The 13,494-nt window shown below is 46.2% G+C and overlaps 1 protein-coding gene across 1 annotated transcript in view; it reads right to left on the reverse strand.

Moving 5' to 3' along the window:
* Positions 1-8,990, reverse strand: part of DTWD2 (DTW domain containing 2) — a gene marked incomplete at its 5' end in the record, with an annotated part of 93,592 nt that extends 84,602 nt beyond the window's left edge. Inside the window, one exon of the mRNA XM_084278210.1 lies at positions 8,860-8,990. Within this exon, the coding sequence (XP_084134336.1) occupies positions 8,860-8,990 (131 nt within the window). The remainder of the gene's footprint in view (positions 1-8,859) is intronic.
* Between the last annotated feature and the right edge of the window lie 4,504 nt (positions 8,991-13,494).

Genomic DNA, 13,494 nt, shown 5'->3' on the forward strand with positions numbered 1-13,494 from the left:
CAGCGTTGTTTGCAACTGGTAAGTTCTAAGTCTATTTTATTATTAAGTATAGAATTTCAAGAGTTCCTCCTAACATTCTGAAAATAGATTAAAAACTCAAAATACATGTCTATAAAGGAAAAAATATTTCTTGAATGGTAGAGACTTTCACCTTGTATACTACTGCTTTCCACATCTCCAGCACTATGAAAATTTCTTAGCTTCTTTAGAAGAGCTGATAAATTACTGCATAAATATCTCTCCTGTTCCAATGACAGGAAAATCTACATATCCACTTTACTGATAAAATAAACTCTTAGTTTGTAGAAAAACTTTTTAGTGTTTCAAAAATAGGCATTTATTATTAAATAAATCTGCATTAAGCTATACAACCTATGAGTAATATTCTCCCTTTCAGGCACGTTTTTAAATGTAAAACTCACAAGAGTAATTTGTTCTGAGGTCTTGCAGCTGGATTTTCTGATGACAAGTAAAGTGCACTCAACTCCCCACAAGTCAGGCCAATAGCACCTCCTTGCTTAAGAACTTAACTCACCTTATAGCTTTCTAAGGACACTGCTTCAGATGTCTCTGTGTGCATACACAAATACCCAAGCTGGCTATGAAGGCATAAATCAAGTATCAAAAAGCATACAGTCATGGCAACAGAGCTCTTCTTCATGCCATTCATTTTTGCTACCAGGTTGACAAAGTCCCAAAGCAGGGTTGGATACCTGATTTACACCAAGGTCTCTCTTGCCTCCTCAGCTGCCTATATACCTACACTTACAGAAACTGAAATACACTTACACCTCTACCCTTGTGTAATATATTATACACACATTTGATATAATTTTTATCAGAATCACTGAATATCAGGAATAAGCACTTATTTTACATTCACAGTAAGGACATGAAAAATCTTCATGCCAATACTTCTAGTTATTTTTCAAAGAAATAAAACTTATAGGTGACTAGACTTGAAAATACCTTTGTGTTGAAACTAGCTTACAAAATTCTCATCAGTTCACCAGTACAGGGAATTCAGTCCCCGTCCTTGGAAGACACTTTGAGAAAACTATGCCTGCAATTACACAAGGACAACAAAAAAATTGCAAATGCACCTTGTTTTTTGAAAAGTAATAAATGAAAAAAACATAAAATACAAGAAATAAAATTCAGTTCCATAGGCCAAAAACCCATGAAGAGACAAAGATTTTCTGATTCCTTCACCTGTACTGGAACACACAGAACAACTTACCCATCTCCTATTAACAGCAACAACTATTTACAGTCTTTTAAAAAACCTAACTTCTCTCCTGCTGTTTCCCTGCTAGGCACTCCCCTCTTCCCTTGCCTCAAACTGGACCTGTGTCACTGGCAAAGTCCTTCCACACAAATACAAAGGCAGACCTAAGATTTTATTTCTTCAACTCTTCACATATGTTCTGTTAGACATCTACAAAATACTGAATACTACCCACCAAATTATATTCCTCAGCACATGCTCATACTGCAGACACTCTTGAGATACTCTTATGTAAGCCACAACATGTAGCATCTTCTAAATTCAACCTTTGCCACTAGGAACTGCAGAGCCAGCTTCATGTTTACAAAAGATTACTCGTTCTAGAAGTTTTTGCCTCATCTCAGGATTAAATTTTATTACCAGCTACTTGTGCTCTTCCAATAGATCTCTGATCTATTGTCTCATTACTATCCTGTAATTTCACCAAGACCAACTACCCTGCTGAAGGCATGACTTCTTTCTCCCAGCTTTGTTCAAATGTGCAGGAATGACAGTATTAATTAATTAATTGTTACATTATGATCATCATCTATACCTCACAAGAAAGATATATAATAATTTTAGTTTATTTTGAAAGGCAATACTTTTGATTTAGTAGCATCATCTCAGTGTCCTATCCAACTCAAGTTTCGTAGTCCCATCCTCTACCTTCAGCCTGATAACAGCAGGCAGAAAGCTGGTAAAAAAACTCCCACACAAAAACCTCAGCAAAACAGTTAACTTTGGCTAGCAGACAAGAAGGCTGAGGGGAGACGCCATCACAATATACAATTTTCCCAAAGGGATAAGGGGAGAGGGAGGAGTTGATCTCTCTTCTGAGAACCAACAATAGCACATGAAGATAAGTTAAATGAAGCTGCATCAGCAGAAGTTCAAACTGGACATTAGAAAAAGGTTCTTCAGTAAGAGCGTGGTCAGTCACTAGAATAGGATACCCAGGGCAGGGTCACAGAACCAAGTCTGTCACAGGTAAGGACCGTATGGACATGCTCTTAAGCCATATGGTCTAGTTTTAGGTAGTTCTCTGAGGAGAGGGGAGTTGGACTCAGTGACTTTATGAGTCCTGTCCAACTTGAGATTTTCATGATAATTAATCTACACAGGATCAGAACATTGCTGCCAGCAATGGTGGCCACATGCACCATTCTCAGGCACCACTGGAGTATCCATTCATTTAAACTCTAAGACTTAGGCAGAGCTTCAGAAGGAGGAAGCAAGTCTCAGGCTACAGATAGTGGTTGGGGTCTATCACTGGGATATGTGGTCTTCTAGCCTTCAGAAGGCATGCAGATAGCTGTGCTACAACATGAAAGAGTTTCAGGAGGTCACTGGATGTATTCAAAAGACAGGTAGATGAGGTGCTCAGGGATATGGTTTAGTAGAATACAGGTATGGTTGGCCTTGATGATCTCAAAGGTCTTTTCCAACCTAGTGATTCTGTGAAAGGTCTTCTAGGAAAGTTTGCTACTTGCTGGGGACTTACATTTGGATGTTGTGGAAGAGTAACCAAGGCTGCTCATCTGGCCCTCTGACTACTACCCTCTGCTGATCTTCCATGTACGCACCAATGACACTGTTATAAAATGACACTCTATATAAATGACACTTTAATATAAAAATATTAGAGGAGTGACTACAGAGCTCTGGGGTGGCTGTCTAGCAAACAGGTGGTGCTCTTGTCAAATCCTGCTGGTGAGGGGGAAGGGTCTCAGCAGGACTCAATGGTCCTATGCCTTCTTTGCCTCTGTCTTTAATAGTAAAAACCTTTGGGAAGTCCAGGCCCTTGAAACCAGTGGGAAAATTATGGAGTAAGGAGGACTTACACTTGGTGGAGGAGGACACTGTTAGGGAGCACTTAAACAAACTGGATGTTCAGAAGTGCAGGAGGCCTGATGAATTGCATCCATGCATAGTAAGAGACCTGGCTGATGCTATTGTGAGGCCAGTTTCATTACCTCTGGATAGTGGGAGACATTGCTTAAGACTGAAAGAAAGCAAATGTCACTCCTGTCTGCAAGAAGGGCAAGAAGATCCAGGAAAGCACAGGTCACTCAACCTCATATCGATTTCTGGTAAAGTCATGGAGAAAATTCTCATGGAAACTATGTCCAAACACATGAAGGTGGTCAATGGGTCTATGTCCAGGTGGAGGCCGGTGACAAGCGGTGTCCCCCAGGGGTCTGTCTTGGGACCGGTGCTCTTTAACATCTTTATCAATGACATCGATGATGGAGTTGAGTGCACCCTCAGCAAGTTTGCAGATGACACCAAGCTGAGTGGTGTGGTTGACACTACAGAAGGAAAGGAAGCCATCCAGAGGGATCTTGACAGGCTGGAAAGGTGGGCCCAGCTAAACCTAATGAGGTTCAACACTGCCAAGTGTAAGGTGTTGCACTTGGGCTGGAAGAATCCCAGACACAGATACAGACTGGAAGAAGAGCTTATTGAGAGTAGCCCTGCTGAGAAGGACTTGGGGATTCTGGTGGATGAGAAACTTAACATGAGCCATCAGTGTGCTCTTGCAGCTCACAAGGCCAATGGTATCCTGGGCTCCATCAGAAGAGGGGTGGCCAGCAGGGACAGGGAGGGGATTCTCCCTCTCTACTCTGCCCTCATGAGGCCCCATCTGGAGTACTGTGTCCAGGTCTGGGGCCTGCAATACAAGAAAGATGTGGAACTGTTGGACTGTTGGAGAGGGTTCAGAGGAGGGCCACAAGGATGATTCGAGGGCTGGAGCACCTCCCCTACAAAGAGAGGCTGAGGGAGCTGGGCTTCTTCAGCCTGGAAAAGAGAAGGCTGTGGGGGGACCTCATTGCAGCCTTCCAGTACCTGAAGGGAACATACAAACAGGAGGGGAATCAACTTTTAAAAAGGGTAGATAATGGCAGGACAAGGGGGAATGGATTAAAGCTAAAGGAAGGAAGGTTTAGATTAGATATTAGGTACTAGGGGGAAGTTTTTTACAGAGAGTGTGGTGAGGTGCTGGAACAGGCTGCCCAGAGAGGTGGTAGATGTCCCGTCCCTGGAGGTGTTCAAGGCCAGGTTGGATGGGGCCCTGGGCAACCTTCTATAGATCCAGGCCTGGAGGTTGGTGTCCCTGCCTGTGGCAGGGGGGTTGGAGCAGTATGATCCTTGGGGTCCCTTCCAACCCATGCCATTCTATGATTCTGTGAAGGACAAGAATGGGATTTGGCGTAGTCAGCCGGATCTACAAGGGGAAATAATACTTGACCAACCTGACTGCCTTCTACAGTGAGGTGACTAGTTTGGTGGATGAAAGGAGTGGAGGGGCTGTTGCTGTATCAACTGTGAAAATGCTCCTGACAGTTTATCAGTCTCCCCTAACACACTCTTATATAAGCCATCAGTGAGGAGAAGTGAAAACTGTCTGAACCGCCAGATGCCCAGGGTTGTGAACAACAGTAGGACAAGTTGCTAGTGGAGTACTCCAAGCATTGATACTGGGATCAATATTGTTAAATCCCTTTGTTAGTGACCTGGATGCTGGGACAGAGTGCATCCTTAAATTCACAGATTATAATTGTAAGGAGTGGTGAGTAAATGGCTGTGCTGCCATCCAGAGGCATGATGTATAAATGAACCCTTTAAAAAAAAAAAGCTCAGAAAACAATTAAGGAAATCACCACAGCTACTATAAATTAAGTTTGACTTGTTTCCAAACAAAGGAAAATTGAGGTTGGTTTTTGCTTTAGATAAATTGCTCTATCAGGTGAGTGGGTCAGCTGATTGTGTAAATAGCCTCCCCTGAGATAATCAATAGGGTGTGATCTTCCTGACCCAGCCAGACCAGCATGAAGAAAGCATGTATGTGCCTCAGCTCAGCATTGTATAAAACTTGAACAAACACCAAATGAGTTTTAAAGAAAGCAATGGATTTGAGCTGGGTTAAACACCAGTTCCTTCCTGGCAACTTAGGACACGTGGTGTAGCAATGGCTAGCATATGAAGACCAACAATTATAGTTCTATTATGATCGATATCCACTGTGGATTGCAACTGCCATATTGTGATTTTGTTGCCATTTCAGTACACTGCTTTATCACTCTGCTAAATCAAAACTCATGCAAAATAAACTTGCTATTAAACTTTCAACCTTTCCCTCTGTAGAATATCTAGAAAATCCTCATCAGGGAATAACTGGACTTTAACAGGAGACACCTGGGGAGGCTGGAGAAATGGGCTGACTGGAGTCTCGTGAAGTTTTAACAAAGGGAAATGCAAAGTCCTGCATATGGGGAAGAATAGCTCCTGCCACCAGTACATGCTTGGGGACCAAACGGCAGGAAAAAAGCTCTGTAGAGAAGGGCCTGGCAGACAATCTAATCATGAGCCAGCATTAAGAACAGTGCGGGGATGTCAAGGGAGGTGATCCTTCCTCTCCATCAAGCACTGCTAAGGCCATATCTGGAATGTTGGCTCCAGTTCTGGGCTTCTCAGTACCACACAGAGAAACTTATTAGAGCATGCCAGCTACACTGTGAGATGGGTCATTGATAACTATGTCCTGATAGGAAGTGGGTATCTCTCCTCACACACAGCAAAAGAGAAAATGCCTAAAAGTGAAAAAAATAAAACCAATTTCTGATATACAGCAACTCCCTCCTGAAATCCTACAACAGTCCTTCCAGTTACACAGTGAAACACCTCTTACAATGAAGGAAAATAATGACTGGCACAATCTGGCTTTCAGATGCTGCCAAATGCAGCAAGCATGTGAATGGCTTTCATTTTTGTCTCATCTGCTCTGCCTTTCTCTGTCTTCTAAACTCTGCAGAATCAATTTATTCATCCATGTAATTCTGACGTGTTCATTCTCAGATACACTTGTAAACCCACTTTACACATTGAACTACATTGAAAATGAGTAAATCCAGCAAAAATATTGCTCTGATTTAGGACTCCTTAAAAACTCTAATAGCATTTTAAAACTTTGCCTCCAATACACCACTTAAGAACCTGGAATAACAAAATTCACTCAAGTGATGCCTGTCACCTAGCAGTGACAGGTTGTGTTTGCTTTTTTCTTTCTTTTTTTTCAATGCAAACATAATAGGAAATGCATGAATCATTAAAAAAATTCTCTACAGAACAGTAAAGTACCCATTATAAGTCATGAACCATGGGGGAATATATAGTTTCAGTTACATAAGTTTATTTAAGCAGTGACAGGGAATCAAGATTACAGGGAATGAAAAATTGCAATAAACTTTAGAGCACTGGAAGTAAACGCCTAGAGTTAATATTTAAGAACATCAAAGGCTATGGAGCCATTTTCTTGCAACAGGCATTGCTAAAAGAATTAATGTGTGCTTCTTTCACTTTCTCTGATAGTTAGAAGTCATGTTTTCACTTAGCATACCAACATGCTATAAAGCATTGTGTTGAACAAAGTCTTTAGACTCAGAGTTTATGTGACAAAGGGATTATTAACAAATATGGGATGCTTATGTAAGAACATTACATTTTTCTTCAAAGTATGAAGCAGCACTACTCTATCATATCATTCTCAAGCTATCAGTGCTATCAAGAGCACTCACATAGTGCCCAGACTAAATATAGTATCTGTACTACTACAGATATAGGCAAAAGGGACATTTTTATTAAAGGACTTCAGTTATTACTTCTCTTCCTCCACCCTTCCTCTTGAAATACAAGTTAACATATAACAGCACATACCATAGCCAATCCTGCCAAAAAATTAAAAATAAAAGTAAGAACAACCCAGTGGTGGTTCTCTCCAAATTAAAGAAGTACAGATTTGATGGGTGGACTGTCTGGTGGGTAAGGAATTGGCTGGGCGGTCACATCCAGAGGGTAGTGGACAATGGTTCAATGTGCTGGAACAGTGTTGGTAACACAGGTATGGGTTTTTTTGCTGCTGAGCAGTGCTGACACACACCCGTGGGATGGCTGAGGATGCACAAGGGGTTAGGAGGGGACATGGCCAGGACAGCTGACCCCAACTGACCACAGGGATACCCCAGACCATACGGCATCATACTCAGCTTTGTAAGGGGCTGGGGACGACTTGAGTCACTGTTAGGCATGACAGAACGCGGCCTTACTGGAGATGACCGAACACCTGCCTGCACCTCAGAAGTGGGGAACATGTACTTTGTCTTGCTCTGCTTGCACGTGTGGTTTTATTTTCCCTATTAAATTGTCTTTATCTCAACCCAAGAGGTTTCTCACTTTCACTCTTCCAATTCTATCCCTCAGTCCCTGGGGTGGAGTGGAAGGGTGGTGGAGGAGGGCTGAAGTGAGAAAGCACGGGGTTTACTTGCTAGCAGGGGTTAAACCACAACAAAAAGGAATTCTTCCCACCTGGGGTTTGTAGGGCTGAGGTGTTTCTAGCTAGTCAGATGTTACTGATACAAAACTTTACATGGGTCTAAGAGGGACTGAAGAATCATAGAATCACAAGGTTGGAAAAGACCTTTAAGATCATCAAGTCCAACCATTCCCATCCTAAGCTAAACCATATCCCTAAGTACCTCATCTACCCTTTTTTTAAATGCATCCAGGGGAGGTGACTGAACCCTCTCCCCTCCCTGGGCAGCCTGTTTCCTGCTTCATAAAAGAAAAGAAAAATCTCCTGGGACCTATTAAATACAAAACCACATCTGGGCCCGTGAGTTCCCTGAGCTGAAAGTCAATGGAGGGGAAAAAAAAAAAAAAGCTACAAATTACATATCATACATGGTGGTTTTCATCGTTGGGCACCAGCTACTGACGAGGAACTGGGTTTTTTAATAGTTAGCAGCTGTAAGCGTTACAACGTACACGATAAGTATTTTTACTACGACGTTCCTGACCCTCCCCATAAACACCCTCCTGAACCTTCTCCAAGCCAGCACAACTCCCGCGTTAGTGCGCTTACGCGCCCGCCTTTCTTCCTGAAACCTGCGTCCATTCAAAATGGGCTGTACAGTTCTTATGGAGGGTCAGTTTCTCGTTCTCCTTTGACCAAGCACCCAAGTCTGAGGAGCCGTACCGGGATACCCCCGCCCGCCGCGCCGGTAACACGGCCCTTCCCTGCTACCCCCCCTCGCAGCGCCCGGCTGCGCCCCGGCTCCAGCCCGGCCTCGCCACGTCCCCGCGCCCGCCCAGGAACCCCCGCCGCCCCACGTGACGGCAGCGCGCTGCGGAGCTCCGCCTGCGCCCCTCGCGCCCGCCGCCTCCGCCGCCGAGCGCTGCCGCGGCGCGCGCCCCGCCCGCGGCGAAGCGGCCGCCAGGCGGCCCCCGTTCCGCAGCCGGCCGCGAGCCGCGCGCACCCCGCCGCAGCGGCACGCGAGATTTCGGGTAAACTCGGGCGCGCGTGCGGCTGCGCGTGACTTCGCCGCCGCTCCCCCGCTGACGAACCGAGTCCCCGGCCGGAGCCGCCAAATAACCCAACCCCGACCGCTCTGCGCCGCCCGCCGCCCCTCGCAGCCGCCACGACGCGCCGCCCCGGGGCCTCAGCGCAGCCTCCCGCAGACCGGGGCGGGGCGAAAGCTGCCGGGGCTCGCCGACGCCCCGCGGCTCGCCCAGGGCCCTGCTCTGCGCGTCACCTGCAGCGCCCGCACTCCGGCCGCCTCTCGCAGCGCTCCACCGGCAGCTCCCACAGGCCCGCGCAGCCCTCCTGCTCCTCACCCGGCGGCGAGGCCGCCTCGCTACCGGCCGCCGCGGTGCCCCGCTCCATGCCGGTGCGGCGGGAGGCGCCGGCAGGGGGCGCCGGCGCGCAGGAAAGGCAGCCATCCCCGCTCACGTGAGGCGCTCCCGCCCCTCGGTGGGGGGCCGCCCCCTCGCGGGGCCTGGCCCGGCTGGGGCGCGAGGGAGCGCTGCCGGGGGCTGCCTGAGTCACTGCCACGCGCGGGGAACCCTGACGGGAGCTGCTGACCCGAGCGGGGCGCGGGGGGCCTTTCAAGCGGCGCGGCCGGCAGCGGGTGCTGTTGGCGCCCGTCGCTGGGCGGCGCAGGCTCTACACTCTGGGTCCCTTTCGCCGCCTGCCCGGGCTGAGACGCTCGTCGCGGCTGGGGACCGGGAGCGCGGGACCACCCCTGCCCTCACCCGGGACGGCGCTGGCGCCTGGAGGCGGTGAGGGCGGTGCTGGCGGCCCGCCTACCGCAGGCGGGCCCTTGCGGAAGCCGCGGCCTTGCCCTCTGAGCGGCCCGGGTCCAGCGACCGCCGCTGCCGCCCGCGGCCTCTCCTTCAGCGCGGGTGGCCGCTTGGCCCCAGCGCCTCGGGATGTGGCGGGGGGAAGGCTGCGGGCCGGCAGGCCTGGCCGGAGCCTGGCTCGGGGCCTGTGAGGGTGACGGTTGCTCCGCGAGGCATGAGGTACCAGAAAGCCCTCGGCGCTGCAAGTCTTAACTTGGCGAGGGCACGTGTAGGAACCGGTGGTCTGGTGCCAATCACAGTTACACTGGAGAACGAAACAACCGTTGCTGTTTTGGTTTGGTTTTAAATCAACTGCTGATCGCTAAATACATACCCCGCAATTTGAATTGATGTTTTGAAGTGCCTTAGAGTAGACATGTGCATTACCATGTCTATAGGTGCTTTTTACACTAGATCATGAGTTCACACAAGTCTCAGAGCAACTCTGCAGCAGAAGCTATGGTAACAGGAGGGTGGTAAAGTGACAGATAAGCTTTGACTGCCTTTCCAACCTTCATAGTACCCGTTCTTCAGAAATAAACTGTAGATATAGATGATTTAGACTCAAGTTTCACTGTGCTCATCAAGTTATATATCATAACAATATATTGGTGTCTCATACAGTAAAATGAAGTTAGAATCATAGAATTGGCTTGGTTGGAAAGGGCCCTTTTGATCATCAAGTCCAACCATCACCCCAACCTGCCAACCATACTAAACCGTGTGCCTCCGCAGCACATCTGTCATTTAAATACCTTCAGAGATGGAGATTGCACCAACTTCCTGGGCAGCCTGTTCCAGTACCTAAACTTCTTCACAGAGAGGGTTGCTTTCCTGATAAGGTGATCTAAACCTCCAGTGGTGTAACTTGACGCCATTTCCTCTTTCCCTATCACTTGTCACTAGGGAGAAAAGATCAGCCGTTGCCTCTCCACAACCTCTTTTCAGGTAGCTGTACGGAGCAATTAAAGTCTCTCCTCAACCTCCTTTTCTCCAAACTAAACAACTCCAGTTCTCTCTGATGCTACTCATAATATTTATTATACAGTCACTGCCCCAGCCTCATCACCCTTCTCTAGACATCCTCCAGGACCTCAATATCTCTTCTGCAGTGAGGGCCCAAGACTGAAAGCAGCATTTGTTGTGCGGCCTCACCAGCGCTGAGTACAGGGGGAGAATTACCTCCCTAGTCCGACCCAACACACTAATCTTAATACAGGCCAGGATGCTGTTGGCCGTGTTGGCCACTTGGGCACACTGTTGGGTCATATTCAGCCAGCCGTCCGTCTCAGCCAGGCAGCTTTCCAGCCGCTCTCCCCACGCCTGTAGCAATGCGTTATTGTGACCCAAATGCGAGACCTGGCACTTGGCTTTGTTGAATTTCATGCCGTTTGCCTTGGCCCAACGATCCAGCCGGTCCAGATCCTTCCTACCCTCAACTTACTGTGAACTTCCTGAGGGTGTACTCAATCCCCTTACCCAGTTCCTTAATAAAGATACTAATGAGAACTGGTCCCAGCATGGAGCCCTGAGGAACACCACTGGTGACCAGCCACCAACTAGATTTAATTCCATTCACTGCCACTCTCTGGGCCTGGCCATCCAGCCAATTTTTTACTGAGTGAAGAGTACAACTGTCCAAGCCAAGAGCAGCCAGTTTCTCCAGGAGAATGCTGTGGGAAACGATGTCAAAAGCTTTGCCAAAATCCAGACAGCATCCACAGCTTCTCCCTCATCCACTAAGTGGGTCATCTTGTCACAGAAGGAGATCAGGTTGGTCAAGCAGGACCTGCCTTCCATGAACTCATGCTGACTGGGTCTGATTGCTTGCTTTTCCTGCCCGTGCTTCATAATGACACTCAGGATGCTTTGCTCCACAACCTTACCAGGCCCCAGGGTCAGACCAAGAGGCCTGTAGTTCCCTGGGTGCTCCTTCCAGCCCTTCTTGTGATTCACAGAATCACAGAATTACAGACTGTTAGGGGTTGGAAGGGACCTTGAAAGATCATCTAGTCCAACCCCCCCTGCCAGAGCAGGATCACCTAGATTAGGTCACACAGAAATATGTCCAGGTGGGTTTTGAATGTCTTCAGAGGAGACTCCACAACGTCTCTGGGCAGCCGGTTCCAGTGCTCTAAGGATGATTTGCTCCATAATCTTCCCGATTCAACTCCAAGGTTGTTTTGGTTTACCTTAAGAGAGCTACTTTAACATGGTAACTAGTGATATAACACAGGGTATCTGTCCTGATACAGCAACTGCAGAGTTGGCTGATCGTGGTGTTTCCTGGGTTTTGTTCTTCATCCAAAATAAAATATAATGTGTTTACCTATTTACAGTCTTCAGAGCCATTTCATGTAACTTAGGCCTGCTGGAACCTGACACATGAACAAGATTATATTTTTTTTCTGTTAAATTTTGTATTTTTTGTATTATGGTTTTGTATTTGTAGCATGAGGTACAAATCAATTTTCTTGTATAGCTGCTAGAATGCATTTTACCCACAAGAAAAAAAATACCATTGGTTATGAAACTGACCATAAAAATTACACAACATAAATGCAAAAGATAAATAACATAAGGGAAAGGAAAATGCCAGTGTGCACATTTTATATTTTTAAGGTTTTTTATTGCTACTATTATATGTTACATAATTTGGGACAGGGAAACCAGTGGCGGGGACACACACGACATGGCTTTTCTGTTAAGCTGAAACCCTTGCCCCAAAATGATTTGGTATAAACTACAAAGAGGTTTTTTTAGGATGCTTATTAGAAGTAATGCAGTGGTGGGCAGAAGTATTGATGAATTTGTCCAGGGTTGCCTTCCTGCTTCCACTTTATTGAGCCCCCATGCAGTGCTACTGGCAGGAACCTGGGTATGTCTTCACAGCTTCCCCTGAGAGTCCTCAAAGAGTAAGAATTTACCTGGTCTGGCAAGAATAAATAGGCTTCAGTCATAAGGTTAAAATTAAACCATTGTAAACTGTTTTGGTCTGACTACACAGGAGAATAAAATTGATCTGCAGATAGCTGCCTAAAATAAATGTAATAATAACGCAACATGAAGTCATTTCATTGTCAAGGGACTTGGCAGATGTAGCCAGAAATAGCTAGAGGCAAAACAGAGAGAGTGCTATAGCTTTTCTCTATATTTGCCCCTGAAAAGTGAGCAGTTTAGACTGGAGGAAAATATTGGCAGGAGATCAGGTTAGGATAAACTGCCTGCAACTAAAATGTAGGCTTGAAGATAGGGATTCCCATTAACAGAACATTGCTGTTCTAGACTACCAACAAAAGCAGAAGGAATTAAAAGCCAGCTCTAGTGGGTTTATGGAACAGGGCTAGTGATTGCAATAAACGTGTTGTTCCAGAACATAACAGACCAGCAACTTCTCTTACTACAGTCCAGCAAAGTACAGATTTAGACACTAATTTTAAAAAGAAAAAATAATCAAAAAATCTAGGCCAAAAAAGTTTTAAACAACAGAACAATTTTAAGGGGGAAACACCTGAATATTGAAGATTAAGGCAAAAAGTAAAATAGTCTTTATAGCAGGTCTTTGATAGTCAGTTTCACAGGCTAATGGGTAGATATATCTGCACTACCTACTTAATGCATGACTACGTTGAGTTTTTTGATATGCATACTTAAATTGTACTAGAAACCCGAGGAACTCACAGCATCTCCTTGGACCAGTGGCTGCAATTTGTAGATTTACAGATCTAAATGATGGTGTGACTGGGAGCTTGTTACTTGCATTTAATCCTCTTTGATGTACTGTGCTCTTCCCTTTTCGGGAACATGAGTGATCACATGTTTAGTGACTAGCTGTAGACTCACTGTAGTGTGGAAAGTCCATTAGATTTTATGGAAAGTACCATTCCTCTGCATGTCTGGTCTCTTCTGCATCCTTACAGAAACAGCCCCAAGAAGCTCAAATTTAGTATGTGTTTGTTTAAAGAGATGTAAAGAAGTTGTTAGGGTAGCAGTTCTCAAACAAGCGTATTCAAGTAAGCAGGTGAAGTTCCCCATCAGCTTTTGCTAGT

This window comes from Gallinula chloropus, assembly GCF_964237585.1.
Source record: "Gallinula chloropus genome assembly, chromosome: Z".
NCBI lineage: Eukaryota > Metazoa > Chordata > Aves > Gruiformes > Rallidae > Gallinula > Gallinula chloropus.